Source organism: Microcaecilia unicolor, chromosome 5, assembly GCF_901765095.1.
Source record: "Microcaecilia unicolor chromosome 5, aMicUni1.1, whole genome shotgun sequence".
Classification (NCBI taxonomy): domain Eukaryota; kingdom Metazoa; phylum Chordata; class Amphibia; order Gymnophiona; family Siphonopidae; genus Microcaecilia; species Microcaecilia unicolor.
In genome coordinates, this window is record NC_044035.1 from 103,738,557 (window position 1) to 103,764,424 (window position 25,868).

Sequence of the window (25,868 nt, forward strand, 5' to 3'; positions counted from 1 at the left end):
CTTTTCTCCATTTCCTTATGGGAGGACTTTAATTTATTCATGATTTACATGATGATGCAAAAATCATACCAGCCGTGTACAATTGTGAGAAAGTGTAATTAATGCAACAGAACTGTGAAACAACTATAGAATATACTGAAAACACTCTCGGTTTTTGTTTCATGTGCAGTGATCCTGGACAATTACAACAACTTCAAAAGCAAGTCTTGTCTGAACGGCATCATCTGCAGTCATCATCTCCATTTCCATCACCTACAAGACAACTTCAATTTAACATGAATGTCCTGAACTCTACTGCTTCCTCTATCCAACAGTTAACAACCACTGCCTACAAACAGCCTAAGACTACTCTTCAACAAACATTCACCTATGCTCGAGCCAAACAGTTCTTTGCAACCGCTCCATCCAGCTCTCCTTTGCCTGTACTCAATTCTATGCCTCAGGAAAACCAGAGGACACAAAAGAAGGAAACTCTCTTGGGTTCTTCCTCACCAGTGCAAACACAACCTCAAGCAGTATATTCAGGCAGAACTGAGCAGAAAACTTCAAAAGAATCTGTGTTGCCACCTTCGCTGCATCACATCTCTGGCCAGAATCAGTTTCAAGCCCAAACTTTGTCACCACCTCCTCCTCCCTCTCCAACTGTTCGAATCCAGAACCCAGTAGCTTTTCTCAGTGCTGTGTTGCCCTCGTTGCCCGCTGCCTCACCAGCAACAAATGCTATGGGATTGCCTAAAGCTGCCCCTTCTTTGTAAGTAGACTGGAGCTAAGCTTGCATGTTGGAGTAAACATTTATGGGTGCTTTTAGAGCCAAACCTCAAGGGAGCAATTCTAAAACACAGGTACTACCTTTGCGCACCTCTTTTGAGCATAAATGTTGGCATTATTGTGAGTATATGTGTACACAGGCACATAAATGCCAAAATTCCACTTAAGCACTATTCTGCAAATACCCACATAACTTACATAGCACATATTTGCAGGACAGCATATGCATGAGTGGGGCTCAAGTGCACATAAATTATAGAATACCATAATTGTTCGGGCCAATATTCAGTGCAATTTAACCAACCAGAAATGTCTCCTGGCCTGTTAAATCACCTCTTTGGGGTTAACTGCTAATTTTAAGTGGCACGTAACTGGTTAGTGCCACTGAAAATAACCAGTTAATGCTGAACTGCAAACAGACTATTTTGGGGGCAATTCAAAGGCAGAGTTGCAAGCCCAGAAATACAATGCTGGTGCCCGGATATGAATTTTCGAGTTTAACGCTGGCAGCGGTCAGCAAAATGCTAATCGCTGCTGGCTGAATATCGGGACCTATCCCCTGGATTCTATATAGCGTGCCTAGTGTTCTACATCAAAACTGAATGGATTCTGTAACAACATGCATAACTTAACTGGCTTAACAAGCTAATCAGTGATGATAACGGTGCTTATCAATAATGAGCACTAATTGGCAATAATTAGAATTTACGCACACAAATTACTAAGTGTATTCTGTAACTCACTGCACCTAACTTCTAATGCACGCAGGCAAAAAGTGGCTTGGTTATGGGCAGGGAAATGGGCATTTCATGGGTGTTCCAAAATTTACGCATGAAGTTATAGAATATGAACCAGTGCACCTTAAACTACACACCGGGATTTATGTCACATTTTCGTTGGTGTAAATGGACACACGTAGTTTAAGGTGCTGGAATATCATCTATTCTATATACCGCATCTAAACCTAGGCAGTGTTTATAAGATACACTTAGGCGGAAATGTTTTCCACGCAGATTTTTTAGGTGCCATATATATAATTCCCCCCCATGTATTTATCTGGCGTTCAGGTGTTAACACACCAGCTCTATAGTTGGCATGCTTGCACTTAAATGTAAAGTATTCAGCTCGTATTCTATAATGGGAGTAAGCATCTATGTTCCTTCATAGAATAGGCTCCTACCTGGCACCCTCTGGGCACATAGTTATAGGTGCTCTGTGGTAGAATTGTTTTCCAGGTATGTTATTAACTGATACATTTTCAGTTGCTTTTTTTTTTTATAAGATAAAGTTGTACTATGCGGTGCAGATGCACTACACAGATCTATTTAAATACATCAGCATGTTTTATGAGATTAAGGAATCAGACATTCTTTGATGCTTACCTAAAATATAGAAAATCCTTATGGAATACATTCTACCATGAAACTGTTTCCCAAATTCTACTACATTTAATATAGTCAGAAAATATTGCTTAAGCTAAACTGCCGAGAACCTTAAAGGAAGTAAGATATTCCTATAGAAACATTAATGAGAAAACAGAGTTGCAATGAAAAGGGTTAAGTTAAATGTTTATTGTTCCAGTCATAATTATTGTATAAGCATAAGCTGAAGAAAAAGTTTGAGTCAGAGAGTAGACTGATTTAATATTGCAGCAGTTCTCTAGGAATTCTGGGTTAAGAATGAAAAGGTTGTGCAAACAGATCCATTATCAAAAAAATATTTTAGTTTCATGCCACATTCTAATTTAGGACTATCACAGTTTGTTTGCATATCTAGTAGTCAGCATAAATCAAGAAGACTAATGCATCTTGGCTTATGCCCTACCAAGCAACACCATGCTGCTTAAATAAGAAGCTGTCGTAAACAATCCATGCATTCTTATAATTGCCACTCAGCGCGCAAGGAAAAATTCAGTACTGTACTCTACTACTTAGTTGCTCTTGAGAAAGTGAGGAAAAGCCCATGAAACATGGAGGGCCCTATTTCTCAAATGTTTTTCCTTATGTCATAACTATTGGCAAGAGTGAAGACTAGTCCTTAAGGGGCCCTTTTACTAAGGCATGCCCTGCGCTGGAGTAGGCACGTGTTTTGGACGCGCACAGGTCCATTTTTCAGCGTGCCTGGAAAAAAGACCATTTTTTGTGGCTGAAAATGGACGTGTGGGAATATTAAAACCAGCGTGTGTCCATTTTCGGCCTGAGACCTTACCACCACCCACTGACTTAGCGGTAAGGTCTGACGCACTAACTGGGTGGTAAGCGCCAGTGCGCGTAAATTGCCGATTACTGCTGGGTAAGTGCCATGTGCTAGAAAATATTTTCTACGTTGTGTTTCGGACGCGCATCAAAAATGGAATAACTCCTTAGGGCACACGGTAGCTGGGTGGTAGTTCTAATTTGATGCACGTTGGACACGTGTAGGCACCTATGTGCCTTAGTAAAAAGGCCCTGAGCTTTCAGAAAGAGCTTTTGGAATGGTATTCTCAGTTTGCTAATCTTATTTTCCCACACATTTGCAGGCTCAATGTGGCTTACATAATACCGTTAAGGCATTTGCCAATTCTGGTACGGGATTAGTACAAAATTTTGTATTGGGATAGGGAAGGTAAGATTCAATCAAGTTGGTTGAGGTAAACGAGTTTGTCAATGTCCAATACAATCTTGATAGTGAAGTGTTGCAGGGTTGAGTCATTTAAGTTGGGTCATTCGGATAATCTTATAGTTAGGGGTCCTTTTGCTAAGGTGCACTTATGGATTTAGGGTGTCTTTTACTAAGACCATCTTAGTTAAAAGGACCCCTTAGTTTGGTGGCAATTCTATAAATTGGAACCTCATTTTAGGTGCTACAAAGGGGCCTGCTTAGGGCCAGTTCTATAACGCTCAAGGGTACACTTAAGCCATTATAGAGTATTAGTTCATTGACATACCAAACTTTAGGCGCTCCTACTAACAATAAGTCAATGGCTGGTGTAAGTTGGTGTGCCATGCAATGCATGCAAATGATAACATTGTATAAGTCATGCATGTTGCTTCCTGACATGCCCATGAGATGTTCATGCTCGGTCCACGTGTACACCCCCTGACCATTGCACACTAAGCGATATAGCTGCAGTGTCTGTAGAATAATGCCTAGCACTTGCTTGCACAAATGCCAATTATTGGCACCAATCAAAGCACCACTGTTCTATAAACTAGAGCAGTGATGGTGAAGCTATGGCACGCGTGCCAGAGAGGGCACACTCGCCATCGCCTCAGCCAGTTCCAGCCCCCCCGCCCTGCCCTCCGAGCACCAGGGCCCACCTCCGAAATTTAAAAGTCATACCTGGTCGGGGTTAAGGCGGCGTCTGCAGCAGCAGCAGTAGTGAAAAGCGTGCTGACTTGGCGCACCTTCAGCCTTCCCTTCTGTCTCTCAAGCTCTTGTCCCGCCCTCATTTCCTGTTTCCGCAAGGGCGGGACCACAGAGCTTGAGAGACAGAAGGGAAGGCTGAAGGCGCGCCGAGTCAGCACGCTTTTCACTGCTGCTGCTGCCGCCGACACCGCCTTAACCCCGACCAGGTATGACTTTTAAATTTCATAGGGGGGCCCTGGTACTCAGACAGAAGGAGGGCGGGCTGCTTAGGAAAAGCTTTTGTCAGGAACTGGGTGGGAGGGAGGGAGAGGGGAGGGAGGACCCTGGCCCTGGAACTGGGAGAGAGAGAGGGGAGGAGGGATCCTGGCCCTGGAACTGGGAGGGAGAGGGGACCCTGTGGAACTCAGAGGGAGGGGGATCCTGTTGAACTGGGAGGGAGGGGGACCCTGGAACTCAGGGGGAGGTGGATGGGGGGATGAGGGGGAAGGGGGATGAGGGGGAGAGAGAGGGGGAGAGGGAGGGGGAATGAGAGGGAGGGGGATGAGAGGGAGGGGGGACGAGGGAGAGGGGATGGCACTTTGCGATGAATAATTAGATTTTGGGTTGCTGTTTGGGCACTCGGTCTCTGAAAGGTTCGCCATCACTGAACTAGAGGCTCTATTGGCACCTACTTATAAAATTGTTTTTCACACGTTTATTTTGAGGTTTTAGCTCATGTCTTTTCAGTAGTAGCTCAAGGGCAGTTACTTTCCAGTACAGCAGGTATTTCTCTTTCTCCAGTGGACTTACAGTCTAACCCCCCCTGCTTACAAAGCCATGCTAGCAGCTGGTGGTGTGGTAATACCGACACAGCCCATTCACTTTGAATGAGCTATGTTGGCTTTACATACAGCTTTGTAAACAGGGGAGTAACTCTGTACCTGAGGCAATGGAAAATTAAGTGGTCCTTTTATTAAGCTGTAGTAAATACTTAAAATGCCTTACCATGGGACACACTCAGGTGTCTCACAGTAATTTTGGCATGCTCTGCGCTAATCGATTAGCACAGCTACATTGTCATGCACTAACTGATTAGCACGTACTTAGCGCATGAGCCCTTGCCCCCAACATAGTGGGTGGTGGTAGGGGCTCACGCGATAATGGTAAAATTAGCATGAGGCCATTAATAGAAAAAAGCAGAAATTTAGCTATTTTACCCGTGCAGTAAAAATGGCCTTAGCACAGGAATGACCTGTGTACCCATACACTAAGTCCACTTTTTACCACAGTTTGGTAAAAGGGCCCCTAAATGACTTCTCCAAGGTGGCATACAGCTTCAGTGTAATTTGAACTGTGGTTTCTTTGGTTCTCAGCTCTGATGTCTAGACTACTCCTCCACTCAGTTCTGTCTTCCATTGAAAATAATATTTCTATACTTTATAGCAGTGGTTCCCAAACCTGGTTCTGGAGGCACTCCAGCCAGTCAAGTTTTCAGGATATCCGCAATGAATATTCATAAGAGAGGTTGTGGATATTATTTTTTTTTAATTACTTTTAAGTGTAACATCCATCCAAATGCATTACAAAGTACAAAGTAACTGCCATTCCATAAGAAGAACCATAAGATATCAAACATATAACTACAATACTGGTACAGATCATAAAATTGAATTAAGTATACAACAGGTATACAAAAATGGAAAAGGCATGAAAATAAACGATAATTTGGAGGGGGAAATGAAGAAAGGGAAGAAAGGGGAAAGGGGGATCAGATGGTTGTGCTCAGATTTATCAGTATTTGATTCCAAATAGTGCTGCAGGGATATTTTGAAAACCTAACTGACTGGGGTGCCTCCAGGACCAGGTTTGGGAACCACTGCTTTATGATATCATTTTCTGCTTCATTTAGTTGTGCATTCCAGCTGGCTTATGGGCTCATTTTCGAAAGAGATGGACGTCCAAAAAGTGACATAAGTCGGCATTTGGACGTTCATCTCACAGAAACGTCCAAATCGGTATAATCAAAACCTCTTTTTTGACGTCTTTCTCCAAAGTCCATCAGAAGGACGTCCAAATTTCAAGGGGGCGTGCCAGGGGCATGTTCCAAGGCAGGACTTGGGCGTTCCTAAGACTTGGACGTCTTTCAGCCATAATGGAACAAAGCAAAAATGTCCAGCACTAAAACTTCAAATTTTTGAGTTAGACCTGTTTTTCTTACGAATAAGGCACAAAAAGGTGCCCCAAATGACCAGATGACCACTGGAGGGAATCAGGGATGACCTCCCCTTACTCCCGCAGTGGTCACTAACCCACTCCCACCCCCAAAAAGTGTGTTGAAGACCATTACTTGCCAGCCTCTATGCCAGCCTCAGATGTCATACTTGGGTCCATAACAGCAGCATGCAGGTCCCTGGAGTAGTTTAGTAGTAGGTGCAGTGCATTTCAGATAGGTGGACCCAGGCACATACCCCCACTACCTGTTACACTTGTGGAGGAAACTTTGAACCCACATTTAAGTGCCCTCTTCACCTGTAAGGGCTATGGTAGTGGTGTACAGCTGAGGATTGGGGGTTTTGGGGGGCTCAGCACACAAGGTAAGGGAGCAATGGTCAGATGTGTACCTGGGAGCATTTTATGAAGTCCACTGCAGTGCCCCCTAGGGTGCCCGACTGCTGTCCTGGGATGTTAGGGGGACCAATCTACTAAAAATGCTGGCTCCTCCTAGGTCCGAATGGCTTGACTTTGGACGTTTTACACTTGGAAATTTTTTTTAAATGGCCAAAACTCAAAGACCTCCAAATCGCAAAACGTCCAAATCACAGTTCGTCCATGGTATTTTCGAACACAAAAGATGGACGTCCATCTTTTTTAAAAATGACCTTCTTCCCAGTTCTGAATTTGGACGTCTTTGTAAAACGTCCAAATTCTGACTTAGACGTTTCTTTCGAAAAAGCCCCTCTTAGTGACATCTTGAAGTGTAGCCAGATTATATATGAACTAGGTATGTTTGCACTTTAGTTGAGCATTCATAGCACAATGCAAATCACTGGAAAGGGCGAGCTCCCAATGAAAGAAGTGCTATGCCCCACTAGAGATTGGTCTAAACAAACTAACACATGGGTGTTCATTTGTCTGAGGGAGCTCCTCCTATTTATTGTTAAAATTTTCACATATTTATTGTGTGAGTCTTCACTTTAGTACTTTTTCCTGGTTTTTGATGACTGAATATACCTAAGCAGTTATTCACTCTTTTCCCAGCAGTATTTTCAGTAAAGGATTTATCTTACAGGCCATCACCAGCAATCATATTAAAACCTCCAAGATCACAGAGGTTGGCAGCAGAGGGTGCCATTTCTGGAAATAAGGATGCTGTTGTACGTGACTTAGAAAGAAAGCTACATGTTAGAGAAGACATTTCTCCACATAATGAGTATCTCCAGGTAAGATACCAGCGATTGGTATGGAGCAAACAACGAGTTTGGCAGATGTTTATCCATAGATGGCAAAGGCTGAGTTCAGACTTCTGTTCATGAAATGATTTAAGCTTCTATTAATTTCCCTTGATTTTAGAAATGACTTCTAGGCATCATGTAATAGGTTAGATATCAGAATTATGGGGATTCTTGCTCTTTCACATACTTATTTTACTCTGCAGCTCTCTCCTGCTACTTTCAGCTTTCTGCTACCTGGAACTATAGCTTTCTATCACCATAAGCCTTCACTTGTAATATTGTAAACTGCCTAGATAGCATTCCAGGTAGATGGTATATCAAGAACTTGAAACTTGAAACATGAGAATTTTGACAAACAAATAATTGATGAAACAATATATTAGAAAAAGTCCACATCACCCAGTCTAGGATAAGCAAAAAAAAAAGGACAATAAAGAAAAGTGATCAAACCAAAACATGCATGCTACAACATTGCCTTCATAAAGTATTTCATTCTCTTTAATAGAGAACTCCAGGTCCACCATGCTCATTTCACATCTTCTTCCATAGCAGATCAGAAAATATTCCATTAAAACAGTTTTGTTTCTTATATTATCCTTTTACCTTCAAGTTACATGTTTTTATCTAAGCCTAATGTAAATTATTATAAATATACTATATATAAAAGCACAGTAAAGTAAGGACTTCAGTGGGCCTTCAAAAAAAATCCAAGAGAAGATTCCAAAGATGAAAACAGAGGTCAAACTTTATTCAATCACCAAATTAAAACAAGACTTGACACAGAGCAGTGTTTCAGCATAAAATGCCTGCTACAGGAATCATACAGGGCCCTAAGTTTGTATCTCAGGCAATGGAGGGTTAAGGGGCCCTTTTACTAAGCTGTGTAGGTGTCTATGTGCGCCCAATGTGTGCCAGTTTGGAACTACTGCTCGGATACCGTGTGGCCTGGACGGCAATTTCATTTTTTACGTGCGTCCACTATGTGCGCCAGAAAATTTCTGGCATGTGGTTCTAACCGGGCGGTAACCGGCAGTATATACACACTGAGGACTACCACCTGGTTAACATATGAGACTTTACCGCTAAGAAGCGGTAAGGTCTCAGGCCCAAAATAGACATGCGCTAATTTTTATTTTGCCGCACATCCATTTTCGGCCAAAAAAAGGCCTTTTTTGCAGGTGCAATGAGAAATGGACCTGCATGCATCCAAAACTCACGTCTACACCAGCGCAGGCCATTTTTCAGCACACCTTAGTAAAAGGACCCCTAAGTGACTTGCTCAAGATCACAAGGAGCAGCAGTGGGATTTGAAGTGGCCACCTCTGGATGTCAACCACTAGGCCGCTCCTCCACTCCACAGGTATATGCTGGCACACACTACATTTACCACATTGTGTCTGTCCTCTATGCTCTGCTGGATTATAATAATTTTGTACTACTGGTAACGCTGAGGGTACTAATTTTGCTCTTAAAGGTTTCCCTCTGGAGAATGCTACTACCAATCTTTTGTCTTTAAAACAATGATGGCCTTCCAAAATGTGCCAGTGTTTGCAGATTACATGCTGAATATCATCTGTCAAAGTGAGAAAACTGCAACATAAATACAATATCCGGAGTCTGCCCCCTAATCTGAGCTGATAAAAGTTTGTCCTTACCTCTAGATCTTGCTTTAAGGTATCCATGCTTAATGTGTTTGCTTGGGTACCCTCTGTTTACAAATCTTTGGCTATATTGGTTGACTGTAGTGAAACAGTATGTGCCTTTTTAAATTAAAATATCTCAATAATTAATTTCAGAAAAAACTTACTGTATTTTAAATGATAAATTACTGTCCCTTGTATTAAGTCATCTATAAAAAGCATTACGATCATTCAAGTCACTATGCCAAAGTAAAAAAAATATCATCAATATATCTCTTGTAGAAACAAATGTTATGTCTCATCGGATTGTCTTGCAGGTATACACTCTCAAAATTTGCCATATATACCCCTGTTTACAAAGCCGCATTAGTGGATGCCAGTGTGTAATACCAACACAGCCCATTCACTTTGAATGGCCTGTGTTGACTTTGCCATGTGGCTGCTGCTAGTGTGGCTTTGTAAACTGGGGGGATAGATTGGCAATGTCTGAGGCCATTGATGACCCCATGGCTGTGCCATTTATTTGTTGGTAAAAGATACCCTGATAATTAGTTTATGTGCAGTTCTAGGGTCCACACCCAAATTTGCATGCTGACTTTGGTTTACCTATACAGAATCTGGGGGGTATATGATTTGCAAGAAACTTAAATAAGATACACATTGTAGAGAAAAGTTTAGCACTGAATTAGCCTTCAAATTTAGTTTTTTCTTTTCTTTTTTTTTTAAGTTGAATATGTGGCTACCTATTAGAGTGTTTATGTTTTTGGTTTCAAAACTACACAGACAGAGTAACATGTGTATATGAAATACTGTCCTATCTGAATGCTGAACTACTTTAATCTCACATTAAAACCACTTGGTAGAGCAGCTGACTCCCCAAAGTGGTTTTTCAACTCACTCATTTTAAATTTTCTCAATATGAAATCATTTCTTAACTCTCTAGGGACTAAAAACCAATTTATCAACTCAAAATAAATGCATTCTTCTAGAAAACAGTCCTCTCTGAAGGCTAATTCAAAAGAATTAGGCCTGTGAATAGTGTCATGATATTTTCTTAACAACATTACCTCCTTCTTAGACAACAACAGATGAGGAAAAATTGGCCCGCAGACTTCAGGGACCAAACCAAACTCCCTCAGTCTTCATCAACGAAACAATTCATGATACTCCTTTTCAGGTACAATTGTGGCATACGGCCTCCATTACTCACTGCTCTTGCCTCAAAGTCTTATTTTCAGGCTGTTTGTGCCCTTCTGCCTTAGCTAACCTTTTATGGTGAAAATGAATAGCTTCTGCTGGTGAAACCAAAAATCCATCATCATTTCCAAATATTGTATAACTATTACACCTTTTAATGTAAACCACCTTGAAGTGTAAAGTAAAGGTGGTATATCAAGTCAATAAATCATCAATCATATAACCAACATTTGTTGAGTTGCACTAACAGCCGTTAATTCTCCATGCTTGGACTGTGAAATGTCTGTCAGTTCTGCACAATTTAATTTAAAGCCTTGTGTACAGAAACTTGTCTAACCAAATTAGGCATTCTTTTGACAAATATAAATTAATATAACTTTTCAAATCACTGAAGGCAAGCACGGAAAAGTATACAGGTAAGTATTATTATGTGTAGCAGTATGGAAGCTGATTTATGAACATTGAGGCAATTTATATCATCTACTTATTGTTGTTTTGTTTTTATTGTTCAACACAAGGCAGTTTCCAAAGTAATCAAATATATTAAAAAATGCAATGTATTATCATGAATAATTTAAAAACAGATCAACTAAATACAATTATCTTTTTTGTTTTGGAAAAACATCCTTATTGCTTTAAATATTTTTTCTGCTCCACTCCTGAAGTATGATTGTTGGAAGAAATATGGAAGAGTGTTGGACTGAATTTTTAACCATGAATGATGTCAACTGCCAGTTTATAAAGTAATGAAGCTGTTAGGTGTGTCCTTCGATTCAAGCATGTTTTTTTGGCAGCTTCATTTGTTATATAGGTTGAAACCAATGTTGACATTCTGTTTATTATTGTTCTTACATCCCACATTATCCAAAAACAAATTTCAGTTCAATATGGCTTACATACGTTACAAAAGTTGAATTACAATGAGTGGCATTTGAAGATTACAAAGCGAGAGAACAATTTTACAACTAGTGGCACTGTTATGATGATCAGTGGGATACTGAAATTAATTAGTATCTTGAGATAAAAACTTTATGAACAGAAAAGTTTTTAGGGATTGGTGGAAGGATAGGTAGTTATTTGTCTTGGAAGAGAGTTCTTCCATTTTGTGCCTAAATACGAAAAGCTGCAAGTATAGATTTGTACCTGATATTCTTCCAGTTCGGGAAATGCAGAATGGTGCCTAAGGAAGCATTTCATGCCAGGAGATCAAGTTTTGCATGTAATAAGGCATCATTCCACAGATTTTGAAAATGGACCTCACCTTTATTGGGAGCCAGTGAAGTCTGATTAATAGTGGAGATGCCCATTCGAATCCAGAAACTTTGAATATCAAGCGAGCAGCTGTGTGGTTTGCAATTTCTTTGTTAACCATTCTATACTTCCAGCATATATAGCATTGAAAAAGTCAATCTGGGAGAGTACCAGTGCTTGAACAAGGGATTGAAAAGTTTCAGTTGGGAAATAAGGTCTTATTCTCTTTAGTTTCCATAGAGTTCTAAAGACCTTTGTCATTACTGCAGTTACTTGATCTTCGAATGTTAGATGTTGATCAATTTCAGTTTGGATTCTAAAGGTTGGTGATTTGGTTGATTGTGAAGTTATTGTATAAGGTGGGGGAGTAACTGACTTTAGATTATTAGGAATTTGTTTTTTTTTTCCTTGTTCAATTTGCCTAATCTTCCACCAAAGTTAGACCTTTCTTGATAGTATGTAGTATTTCTGTGATGTGTCATAAGGAATGTAAATGATTATGTTGCCTACATATATGTGTGAATTAAACAAAAATTGAGAAAAGGAAGTAGGCTGAACAATGGGATAAACAAACAGGTTATTTGCTACAATATTTTGGACTCGACACAGCACTGTGTTTCGGCAGATAAGTGCCTGCCTCAGGAGTCCTATATAGAAGTTGACTATAGGGAACTAATAGCCATTGTAGCTGGGAGGACAATGTATGAAAATGGTCTTTAAAAAGACTGTGCGTAAAAAAATATGGCATTCCTCAAAGGATAAACCGTTCTGAGTTAAGTCGTGCTGAGCAAAAGTGTCAGTGTTGTGTGCAGCTCACCTCAGTAGTGGGAAAACTGAGAAACTGTGTGGCATTGTTTAAAAGTCTGGCAAATGCATGGGAATTAGCCTCACCTTCTAATTGTTTCCCCAGTGGAGCCATCATGACGTTGTACAAGATTGGTGAGATTGACAAGTCCTACGGAACTCCACATTTTGGGGAACTTGGAGATGTGGAACCTGACATTTTCACCTTATAGGATGTAGACTTACAGGATCTGTACTTATCCACAGATACCAATATTGTAAAGTAGTTTGAAGAGTATATCGTGAACAATGACATCAAATATGCTGTACATATTGAACTGAAGTATGATTATCTTTTTTCCAACGTTCATTAAGCTTCTTAACTCTGCCATTATGGCTGTGAGGACTGTTTCTGTACTGTAACGAGGTCTAAAACCGGATTGTGATTTATGAAGTACGAAGAAGTGCAAAAGATAGTCCATCAATTGATCAGTCACAAGGCCTTTTAGGAGAATGGAGGAATGGAATGGAGGCCACAGTCTATATTTTGATACATCGTTTCTTTTTCCAGCTGTATTTTTAGGGATGGGAGTAAGCATGATGTTACCTTTCATTTCAGGGAAGATGTCATGACATAACATGTAAGATAAGGGCTTTTGAATGAGCTTTATTAATGTTTCTGGGGCTGATTTTAGGATATTACTAAGGCAGGTGTCTAGAGGGCAGTGGGAGGAAGAATATTTATGCACAAAATGTGCTACCTCTGACAAGAGTGGAGTAAAGCTGAATCACATTCTGTCTGCTTCAATCACTTGCTATTAGATTTTAAGTTTCCAAGGAAGTCTAAGAGATTCATTTTAGGTCTGGGTAAGCCTTTCCTGATGTTTGATGATCTTTTGTTCAAAATAGTTGGCTAACTGTATAGCTGATGGGGTAGATTCATTTGTGATATGTAATTCCTGGGTGTTTAGTAAGTTGTTGACTATCATATATAAACATTTAATGGATATTTGACTCTCTCCTAAGTAAGAGTTGTAGTAATTTGTTTTTGCTTTTTTGATGGCCAATTAATTTGCCTTTATTGCTTTCCTCTAGCATTGCTTATTTTTCTCTGTGCTATTTTTACTCCATGCTGTTTCTAATCGTCTGCATGCTCTTTTAGCAATTAGAATGCTTGGATTAAAATGAGGGGGAAGCCCTTTTTTGTTTTGGTTTTCTCAGGTGCTATCCAATCTAAGACTATTTTGCACAGATCTTCCCAGTGTGAGAAGAAATTATTGGAATGGTGTTATAGCTGCTCACTAATTGAGACCAAAACAGCTCATTATCCACTTTACCTCTCGTTTTATAAGTTAATATAAACCTATTTTTGGTTTTTGATTCTTTCCAATTTAGGATAAAGGTCATCTTGTTGTGGTCTCACCATGGAATTTTCAATCATAAGCAACTGATGATAATGTGGACATCTGGATAAGCAAATCTAAATGCAAATAGGTCTATTAAATGACCTTTATTATGTGAGAATGTAGCCTCTGGTCTAGAAAAACACCAGGAAGACAAAAAGTTGGCTAAATCTTTGGTATTTACATTTGGAGAGTTGTCTAGGTCAGTGGCATAGCCATGGGGGAGCTTGGGGGCCCCCCCCCCCAAGGTCTACTTAGTTTGGCTGTTGGGGGTCCCAAACCCTGGCAGCAGAAGCCTTCCTCCAATGCTGTTCACCACCGCGTCCATGCTCAATTTCATTTAAACCGAGCATGCTCGCCGTGGCGGGAAGCAGAGCAGGCAGCATGGCAGCAAACAGCGCTGGAAGAAGGCTTCTGTTGGCAGGGCTTGGGGACCCCTGCCAGCCCAAATATGTAGGGCTGTGGCAAGGGGGAGGAGAACAGCAGGGAGGCAGGGCAAAATGTGCCCCTCCACTGTGGGCTCAACCCCCCCCCCCCCCAAAAAAAAAAAAAAATATTGAGGTCTGGCTATGGGCCTGGTCTAGGTGCAGATTAATATCTTCAATTAAGATAGTATTTCAGAAATTCGAATATATATTAGATGTTAAATTTGGGAAATTATCTTGAGCATCATTTTGTCTGCCAGGCAGACAATAGAATAACATGATGCACAATTGATTAGGTAGAATATGTGGAGATTTTACATACTAGGATTTTGAAGGAGAGGGATAAATGTTCTGCTACTAGTTCCAATTTGAAGAAGGATTTGTAAAGAATTGCTACCCCTTCTCCTCTTTTCTTTGTTCTGGTGAGGTGTGAGATTTTATAACCAGGTTCAATGATGAGTACAACCGTAGTTACTCTTCAATAATCCAACTTCTAATAGTTGCAGTTTATTGATAAACTGTGCGTGCATTTATGTAACCGACTGGGATTGGTAAATATTCTCCTTCATTGTCATCTACACAATGAACACTCAGCAACTGGCATTTGGTGTTTGGGGTTTTCTTTCTGTTCTAATTTGAGAGCGGCCTATGTCTCTTGATTCTTGTGCATGGGAACCAGGGTTGGTGGTAGCCTGCATTGCTTTTAAATCAGCAATCTCGTGATTAAACCACCTAGGTTGGCATCTGGAAAAATTCTGAAACGTTCTTCTAGTACATCAGACTGATTACTGAGTAAGGTGGTCAGAGTTATAAAATGTAACAACCATAGATTTACACATGCCATCGTGGTACAGAAGATTTACTATTTTATGGTACTAAGCAATTATACGCAAGATCAGTTCAATGCTAAGGAGTACGCCTTCAACTTGCACCTTAGATGACATGCTGAGTGGCGGCACACCACTAGGCGCTGCGATTAAATTCCCACCGCATCTCAGATCACGTCACGTGATGTATGATTTCCAAGGAGTGATTCAAAGTATGGTACTGTCGCAATTGGACTATTGCAATGCCTTGTATCTTGGCACGTCTAAGGCCAGGATCAAGGTGCTACAGATAGTGCAAAATGCTACTGCCAAGCTTGGTGCGTCAAGATATGCACATATAACACCAATTTTGAGGCATTTGCACTGGTTGCCTGTTCAGTATAGAGTGCAATTTAAGGTTCTATGTTTTATATAGCAAGCTACATACCTGCCAGGAAGGCAATTAAGGTCAGAGACTGCAAGGCGGTTATGTCTGGACTCAATTGTCAAATCACATTTCTGTGATAAGAGAGTTTCTACATTCTCAGTAGCTGGGACTGTGATGTGGAATACATTAACAGGACATTTGCATTTAAGGGCTGGTGTATCTCAATTTAAAAGGCTTTTAAAGACTCAACTGTTTGTGGATGCCTTTGCTGCCTATAGGTGGGACTAATGGTGGTAGTATCTCTGTATTGGGTGACTTTGTCTCAATTAAGATGTTAAGAGTAGCAGTATTTTGTGTGTTATTGTAATATTATGCTATGTTTCTTAATTTTAAACTTTGGGAACCGCTTGGGTGTAGATGGTATATAAATTTTGAAAATACATAAATAAATGTGTCTCTGAAGGGGGTAGGAAGTGTCAGCTTCTTCTACCTGCTCCCATCTGAAACAGCCTGTCATCGGGGGACTGTAGCAGGTTGAAGCGATTACATTTTTTCCATATCATGGCCTCTGCAAGAGTAAGTGTGGACACTCTGCTGCCATTTGCAACAAGCGAAATGCAGCTATTTGAAGATCTCCATAACGTTCACTGCTAAAATGGTGCCTTGACATGGGTTCTCTGTGGTTTTGTGCCAGTTCAGATACAATCAACACAGTCTTTACAAATGCTTCATTGGAGACCTGTTTCCATGTGCAAGTCCCAGGCATGAAATCTAGTTATATCCTATTATTGACAATTCTGTTGGTACAAACAGCATCAAATCCCAAATTTCACTTTTTGGAGGATTTAATGAAAAAGGATGAAGTTATTGCAGCATAAACCCTATGATACATCAGCTCTGTTCTACTGGAGAAGCCAGTCGAATTTAATGACAATAACTGAAATGAATGTGAACTTATTCTGGATACTGTAAATTTTTTAATGAGGTACTTAATTAAAAGTATTGTATTTTAGCACTGTTTCTGAATCTTAAGTATATGAGTATGCATAGGATGAAATTAAGGCATCCTTTACTAAAGTGTGCTGAAAAATGGCCTGCAGTCGTGTAGGCAAGGGTTTGGCCATGCGCAGATCCATTTTTCAGCACGCTGCAAAAATGCCTTTTTAAAATTTTTGCCAAAAATGGACTTGCGGCAAAATAAAAACGGCATGTTTCCATTTTTGGTCTTTGGCCTTACTGCCAGCTATTGACTTAGCGGTAAGGTCTCTTGTGTTAACCGTGCAGTAATGGCCTACACACGTCAAGTCAGAGTTACCACCCGATTTTCACCACGCGCCAGAAAATAAAAATTATTTTCCGGTGCGCCTAGCGGACGCACATCAACAATAAAGTTACCACATGGGCCACACGGTAGCCGGGCTGTAACTCCAAATTGACGCACATTGGGCGCATGTAGACGCCTATGCAGCTTAGTAAAAGGGCCCCTAAAGGAAGTTAGCGTTACTCTGAGGTTGCCCAGGGATAGCACAAGGTTGGCTTAAATTTAAGGAAACTAATACATAATCCCCCTAATTCTATAAAAAGCACTAAAAATTGCATGTGTAAATTTTGGTGTGTTCCCAAATTGCATATTAGTACTAATAATTTGGCATTTTAATAAGCAATTGACACTAGAGTTAATTGACATGTATATATGTAAATTTAGGGACAGGAGTCACACCTACATTTTACATGCAGCCCAAAAAAGGGAAATGGGAGGGTTATGGGTGTTTTGTGGGCATGGTTTTGAGTTACATGCATAATTATAGAATATGAGGCTCTGTGCATAAAATTAGGCATGGGCATTTGTGCCATGTTTTCATTGGTGCAAATGGTGGCACCTAAATTTACACATGACCCCTTGGTGTAAGCACTATTCTATAAACTGCATGTAATTTTAAGCATGGTTTATAAAAATAAAGCTTTTTTGGTGCCATATATAGAATTTTTCCCAGTATGTCAATGAGAAATAGACAACTTAATGCAATATATTACAGAGTGTATAGAGACATATTTCACAGAACTGTGTTGTCTTGAAATTAGTCTTAAGAGCTATGACTTCAACTTCAGTTAAGTCACCTAATACTGGAAGGATCACTAAGGAAATACCCCACCATGTTTATAATCAGTTTGTAGTGCTACTGTTGGTACAAGGTGTTCTTGGTTTTATATTCAATTTTTATTGAATATGAAACCTTTATCATACATGTCTCAGCAGTAAACATCCAACAACATTATTCACACAAAAAGATAGCTATTCATATCAAGAGCTCAGTGCTAATCCAATACTGGTTTTATTAATAAAAAAATTCATATGGATGCAGCTTAATTTAGATTTCATGGACCTTTAAGAAACCACATTTAAGTTTCAGAGAAATCAAAAGCAAATAACCCAGTGGATCCCACACCTGGTCCTGGAGGCACCCCATCAGTCAAGTTTTGAGGATAACTGCAATGAATATTCATGAGAGAGATTTGCATGCACTGTCTCCACTGCAAGCAAATCTCTTTCATGAATATTCATTGTGGATATCTTGTAAACTTGACTGGCTAGTGTGACTCCAGGACCAGGTTTGGGAACCACTGAAATAACCTGTAGCTAGTGCTATTTGGACAGGGCCACCAAGAGACTGAGCCAGGCCCGGGGCAAGGCCGCCACCGACTCCCCCCCATCACTACTCAGGCCACCGCCGCCTCCCCCCCCAATCGCTACTCAGGCCGCCGGTGCAGCAGTCCCCAGTCTCCACCCGCCCACCCCCAGCCCCATCGACAGCCCCCCTCCATCTGCCACCGGGCCCCCTGCATTCAAATCGATTTGGCAGCACCTCACCTCCGTGTGAAAGCGCAGTGGCAGATCGCCTCCCTTCGGGCCTTCCCTCCCTGTGTCCTGCCCTCGCAGAAACAGGAAGTTACATCAGACGAGGGCAGAACACAGGGAGGGAAGGCCCGAAGGGAGGCGATCTGCTGCTGCGCTTTCACATGGAGGTGAGGCGCTGCCAAATCGATTTGAATGCAGGGGGCCCGGTAGCTGTGGTGCAGGCCCCCCTTGGAGGCCCGGGCCCAGGGAATTTTGTTCCCCCTGCCCCCCCTCTCGGCGGCCCTGATTTTGGACATAGCACTGAAAGATTTAATTTCCTTTAGTTTTACGAAGAAAAAAAGAAAATCCATGAAAAAATTATATGAGGAAACCATTGAGCATAATGAGCTACAGAACGTTTCCCAAAAATGCTATTACATGGGTAGGAAAGGCACATACGCACTTATGTGTCTATATAAACAGCCCACAAGTGTGTTTCTGTGCAAAGTTCTACCTGCTCCAAGGCAAATGAAACTTTGTGTGTGTATGTTCTGATAATACTTATGCATGTATTTTATATTAATAAAAAACTAAGTAACTACTCACAAATAACATATCTATTACTATTAACTGGGATTAACAGTAAAATAATATGTCTTAATGGTAGCACACATTGATAACTATATCCTTTAGTGTCCTGTTACAAAGTTGGGCTTTTCCACCATTTCTCAAATGAAAAACCACTGAGTGGAAGGTCCCAGGGATTAATTGATTATACAAGGCAATTTGAGGTAAATATTGGGTCCAGGCAGCCAGTATTCAACTCTGGCCATGGCATTTAAAAATATGTATTTTCAGTAGTGTTATATATATTATTATTTTTATTTATTTGGATTTTACTCACACCTTTTTCAGTAGTAGCTCAAGGTGAGTTACATTCAGGTATACTGGGTATTTCTTTGTCTCTGGAAGGCTCACAATCTAAGGGCTCCTTTTACTAAGCAACGGTAAGCCCAACGCGGGCTTACCACTCGCTATACAGGAAGCACCGCCGGGCTACCACAGCAGCCCGGCGGTACTTCCCACCCCTAGCACACTATCATTTAAAATGTATTTTTGTAGCGCCGGAGTGTATCTGCTGGGTTAATGCAGGAGCCCTTACCACCATTTCAATGGGTGGTAAGGGCTCCCCCCCCCCCCCTAAAATGGCCACACAGCAAGTGCTTTATTGTCACCCGTCCATTTTCCTGTTGGAAAGCAAGACTTCCCTTTCACCAGCTGCAATAAAAGGGGGCCTCGTCATGCATGCAAAACACACGCCAATGCCAGCATTGGCCCCCTTTTGCCATAGCTTGGTAAAATGGACCTTAAGTTTGTACCTGAGGCAATGGAGGGTTAAGTGACTTGCCCAAGATCACAAGAAGCAGCAGTGGGATTTGAACCGACCAACTCTGGATGTCAAGACTGGTGCTCTAACTACTAGGCCACGTGACATCCAGAGGTGGTTGGTTCAAATCCCACTGCTGCTCCTTGTGATCTTGGGCAAGTCACTTAACCCTCCATTGCCTCAGGTACAAACTTAGGGCCTCTTTTACTAAGGCACGCTAGTGTTTTTTACCTCACGCTAATATTTAGGGTGTGCTACATGTTAGAGACATCCATTGGAATATATGGACATCTCTAACGTTTAGCACACCCTAAATATTAGCGATCACTAAAAACACTAGTGTGTCTTAGAAAAAGACCCCCTTCGATTGTGAGCTCTCCAGGGACAGAGAAATACCCAGTGTACCTGAATGTAACTCAACTTGAGGTACAACTGAAAAAGATGTGAGCAAAATCCAAAGAAATAATAATGATATACAGATATATATATAGATATAGATAGCACTATAGTCAATCTTAATTCTACAGTATTAGCATTGATAGCAGGAGAGAAATTTTTACAGCCTAATAAATAAAGGTGAGTAATTTTTTCCAGTAGAATGCACAAAGGACTAGAATACTATAAATGGTGCCTAAAAAAAATCAGTGCTGACAAAAAAATAGCGCTTAGTGCTCTTCTATAAACAATAGCTAAATTTAGGCATGGTTTATAGAATAGCACTTAACGCCAGTAACTGTGACTACATATAGGCGTGACCATTTACACCAATGAAAACCTGGTAAAAATCCCCGCGTGTAAATTAAGTGTGGATCCCCCTAATTCTATAACAATGCACATAAATTGCAGGAACTCCCCTGACCTGCCCATGCTCCTCCCATTGCCACACCTCTTATAGGATATGCCTAAAAAGATGCGCCTGTAATTCTTATTATTGCCAATTAGTGCTAATTGCTTGTTATTGCCCTCTTATTGTGTTGATTGACTCGTTATCAATTAGTTGTGTGCCCAAATTTATATGACAACTGAAAGCGCTATATATAGTATCTGGGGAAACTGTCTGACGACTACCATTAGAAATAAGATTTTGCTTATACTAATAAAAAAAATGTCTTTAAAGAAAATGCAGTGTCCAATTAAGCCTTTTCAGTATTCAAATGCTAAGTACTACTACTTGAAGTTTAGAACTTTTTGATCATCTCTTTCATATTTTCTTTTGGCAAGCAGGGTACCATCAGTTGGAGAGGTTAAAATGACAGCACACAGGCTGTTATCCAGGTGGACCAAATGGGGGTGGGGGTTTCCCTTATGATATCACAACTCATATGCCTTGATCAGATGTCTAGACATGGAATCATATGTGATGCTAATTATATTACATTACATCTGGACGTTTATATCCCGCTACCACCTTTCAGTTCTAAGTGGATTACAGACATCAAAAAAGAGACCAGAGCAAACTTCTTGGAGTTATATAAACCACTTAAAAGTTAACACCTTATAAGACACATTTCTTAACTAAGAAAGTTTCATCTTCCTTCTAAATAGAAGATATGATTGTGAGAAAGAAAACATCCCCATAATATCCTTCTACAGGCTAGAGGCTTGAACAACCAAAGATTTCTCAAAGAACAATAGTCTTCTTTTTCCCTTGACTGAAAAAAATTAGCACTATCACATGAACTAGTTCTAAAAGGGGTTGCAAAGCAAAAGTGGGCAAGCAAATAACTAGGAACCAGGTGTTGTAATGTTTTAAAATGAAAACAAGCTAATTTAAAAAGCACTCTAGCTTCAATTGGTAACAAATGATTTTTAGCATAAAACGGGAACACACTATATAATTTAGATAGCCCAAAAATGAATCATATTGCTGTATTTGGCACGGTTTGAAGCCTCCTCAGTAGTCCCTTCGTGCAACCCAGATAAACTGAGTTGCAATAATCAAGGATTGACAGTAATAATGCATATACTAAATGCTCATATTGGTTAACTTCAAAGAATGTTCAAATGCACAGTTTTCTCATTAAGAAAAAAATATTTTTTAACTAGTGTGTTGACTTGTGCTTCCAAGGAGATGGAATTATCTATTTGAACTCCTAAGATCCTAACAACCAGAGAAAATTTATATTCACCTTGATTGATAGTTATAGAGGGGCATAATCGAACGAAAACGTCTATCTCCGTGGGCGTTTATCTCCGAGAACGGGTCCGTGAAGGGGCGGACCGAACCGTATTTTCGAAAAAAATAGACATCCATGTTTTATTCGACAATTTGTGAGCTGGGCGTTTTTGTTTTTCAGTGATAATGGAAAATGAAAGCGCCCAGCTCAAAAACGAATAAATCCAAGGCATTTGTTCGTGGGAGGGGCCAGGATTCGTAGTGCACTGGTCCCCCTCACATGCCAGGACACCAACCGGGCACCCTAGGGGGCACTTTTACAAAAACAAAAAAAAAGGTAAAAGAGCTCCCAGGTGCATAGCACCCTTCCCTTATGTGTTGAGCCCCCCAAATCCCCCTCAAAACCCACTGCCCACAAGTCTACACCATTACTATAGCCCTAAGGGGTGAAGGGGGGCACCTACATGTGGGTACAGTGGGTTTGGGGGGGTTGGACGACTAAGCATTAAGCAGCACAATTGTAATAGGTAGGGGGGATGGGCCTGGGTCCACCTGCCTGAAGTCCACTGCACCCCCTAACAACTGCTCCAGGGACCTGCATACTGCTGCCAGGGAGGTGGGTATGACATTTGAGGGTGAAAATAAAAAGTTGTGAAACATCATTTTTTGTGGTGGGAGGGGGTTAGTGACCACTGGGGGAGTCAGGGGAGGTCATCCATGATTCCCTCTGGGGGTAATCTGGTCATTTAGGGCACTTTTTGGGGCCTTATTCGTGAAAAACAGTGTCCAGGAAAAGTGCCCTAAATTCTAGCTACAAACGCATACTTTTTTTCCATTATCGGCGAAAGGCGCCCATCTCTCCTCGGCCGATAACCACGCCCCAGTTCCACCTTCGCCACACCTCCGACACGCCCCATCAACTTTGTACGCTTCCGCGATGGAGTGCAGTTGAAAACGTCCAAAATCGGCTTTCCATTATACCGATTTATTCGTTTTGTGAGATAACGTCTATCTCCCGATTTGGATCGAAATCTAGGCGTTTTTCTCTTTCAATTATAAGGTGGATAGTCTTAAGAATTTGCTCTGAATTAGTATTAAAGCATAAATATTTTGGTTTTTTTCTGCATTAAGTTTTACTCTATGGGCATACATCCATTTTTCTAATAAGTTAATATAATGTTGAACCTTAGGAAAATCAATATTAAAGACAGATTGTAACAGTATCAACACAGAAATATCATTAGCATAAATATAAAGAAGAAAACCGTTTTGGTCTAACAATGAGCCCAAAGATCTTAGAAAAACATTAAGCAATACTGGAGAAAGGGGAGAGCCTTGCGGTACTCAACACAGATTGCTCCAATTAAAAGATAAATCCACATGCAATTTGACCCTATGAGGCCTACTGGATACAAAGCCTCTAAACGAGCTCAAAACATTCTCCATGATTCCCATATCCTCAAAATTTTGTAAAAGGAGAGTATGGTACACTAAATCAAAGGCTGAAGATAAATCAAATTGAAGTAATAGTGCACTTTTCCTTTCACTCAATAAAGTTCAGACATGATCTAAAAGAGAGCACAAAACCATTCCCATACTAAAAAAAAAGGGCATGAAATCCAGATTGAGAAATTGGGAAGGAGATCATGCAAATCAAGATATTGAACAAGCTGTAAAGTCACCATTCCTTCCATTAGTTTGATAAAAAATGGAATTGAGACTACCGGCCTATAGTTGGAGACCAGATGTTTAGGTTGGCTGAAATCTTTTGGTACTGGTGTGAATTATTTCAGTCAAACTACCAGGAAACGTTCCAAGAGACAACTGGGATTCAGTCCATGAATATGAGTTAGCACAAAACACTGACAGAGCCATGCCTATCTCCCTGAAGCAGGGAGGGACTAAGGATGCACTTTGAGAATTTCAGACATGGCCTCACATAGCACAAAATCGGTACAGTTTTTAGATATGGTTCTGTTGTATTCAGTTAATGTTTCTATTTTATGTTTGGATTTCTATTCCTTCTCCAAAGAACCAGGGCAGTTTACAACTTTAATCGAGTTACATCAAGGCTAACCATTGGGTCCACTTCCAAGGCCTGTCAGTCATAACTCTAGCTTACTAAAGATTGTTTCTTGATTCTGGTAAGAAGAGAGCAGAACCAGCTCTACTCCTTTGAAGAACGTCTTCATTGCAAATTGGTCTGGCCCAGTGGCTTCTTTTGCTTTCAAATTCCATCAGGTTCTATAGTAGTAAACACCTTTTAAATGAAAATTTTATTTTCTTCTAACAAATGAACTCACTGCTTAGCAGGGTTTAAAAAAAGTTTGGATGGCTTCCTAAAGGAAAAATCCATAGACTGTTATTAAAATGGACTTAGAGAAATTCCACTGCTTATTAGGATAAGCAGTATAAAATGTTTGTACTTTTTGGGGATCTTGCCAGGTACTTGTGACCTGGATTGGCCACTGTTAGAAACAGGATACTGGGCTTGATGGACCTTCGGTCTGTCCCAGTATGGCAATACTTATGTAAAAATAAACCCAAGTACTCAAAGGATTTATGCTCCTACCTTTCAGAGTTATGCTCCTAAATTTGCCTCTTTGCAAATTTACTAGGGCTAAGTGCATAACCTTATACTCAAAATTTTACTAAACTTCTAAACATAGGAGCATAAAAAGCAGGTGGCAACAGGGGTGGATTTAGGGCAGGGAAAAAAGTTAGGAGCTTAACGTCGATTTTCAGCTGTAGGCTCAAGATCTAAGCAAATGAATAGCAGGCCTTAATTTATAAGCCTAAATTTTAAGATCATAAATTAAGATGAATTTTCAACTGAAAATGTGGGCTTCTAAGTCTGGTTGAAAATAGGGCACAATTTTAGAAGCCTAACTTAGGAGCATAAATATAGGAATTCAGCTTTTTTTTTTATATATTAGCGAAATATGTTGCAATTATTGAGAAGATTCAATATCTTGTTTTTTAGGAGTATAAAATTTCCAATTTTGAGCAGAGACTGATGAATGAGATAGAATTCCGTCTGGAGCGGACTCCAGTGGATGAATCAGATGATGAGATACAGCATGATGAAATACCTACTGGAAAGTGCATAGCACCTATCTTTGACAAAAGGCTCAAGCATTTCCGGGTTGTGGAAGGATCAACTGTCACATTTACATGTAAAGTTGTTGGTATACCAGTACCTAAGGTAACATATCTTTACAAATATTCAAGTGTACACCCAGCTGAACATGGTGGTAGTTGAAAGAGTGGTTTCCTGCCAGAACTATGTTTATGTACAGACAGGAGTTAGGTAGCAGGTTAGGTTGAAGGGGAACTTTCTTGGTTGTCTCTATGGCAGCTCCCTAGAATCTGTACCGGGTAAAGCAGAGAAGTTGTTTAAGTAGTTTATCACAGCTGGCTTTCTCTCCCAATGGAAGTGTTTCCTTCATGGCTCCATATAGCTTCTCTGTAAATTTTAAGCCGATCATAATATCATCTGATCTTTTTGTCCTGTAAAAGAGTAATTGGGCACGTAGCTGTCAAAGCACACAGATACATATGTTGCACTAGTTTATAAAGGCAACATAAGTACCTGAAAAGAAAAGAAAAGCCCACTGAAAAGGTCCCATGCAAAGTTACATTTGTTCCAAGGCAGCAGCAACTTTGCATATATAAGCAGAGCAGGATTAAGGTATAGGGAACTAATTACGTGCCCAGGGCCAAAATGTTTAGGAGGTACCCCCTCAGATTTGCTAATGCCTTCCAAGGCTGAGTTTGGTCCTAGTAAAGTCAGCTGCTGGCAGAAAAAATAAATAATGGATGGCATGGGGGCGGGAGTCACTGCAGTCCACAGAGGCTTATCTGTTCTCCGTATTCCTTGTGCATTGTCCTCCAGTCAGCAGGTGGCATCATTGAGCAGCACTTCTTACTGGCTGTCTCCATTTTGCCTGTTGCCCTCTGCAATTAGAACCATGGGAGAAGGTGGGAGGAGGGACGATTCAATTTTGGGGATCTTTAAAGTATATTTATATTATGTGGGTGCCCAACATACTTGTTTGCCTAGCACCCTAATGTTGTACTCAGTGTATT

At 40.6% G+C, this 25,868-nt stretch overlaps 1 protein-coding gene across 5 annotated transcripts in view; it reads left to right on the top strand.

The window, feature by feature from the left end:
* The window catches only part of MYPN (myopalladin), a 287,643-nt gene that overhangs the window by 225,246 nt on the left and 36,529 nt on the right, over positions 1–25,868 (top strand). For 4 of the 5 annotated variants that reach the window (XM_030203135.1, XM_030203134.1, XM_030203136.1 and 1 more), the window contains 4 exons: positions 170–751; positions 7,385–7,535; positions 10,266–10,364; positions 24,763–24,984. In XM_030203135.1, the coding sequence (XP_030058995.1) occupies positions 170–751; positions 7,385–7,535; positions 10,266–10,364; positions 24,763–24,984 (1,054 nt within the window). The remainder of the gene's footprint in view (positions 1–169; positions 752–7,384; positions 7,536–10,265; positions 10,365–24,762; positions 24,985–25,868) is intronic. The other variant, XM_030203138.1, reaches the window with a different exon arrangement.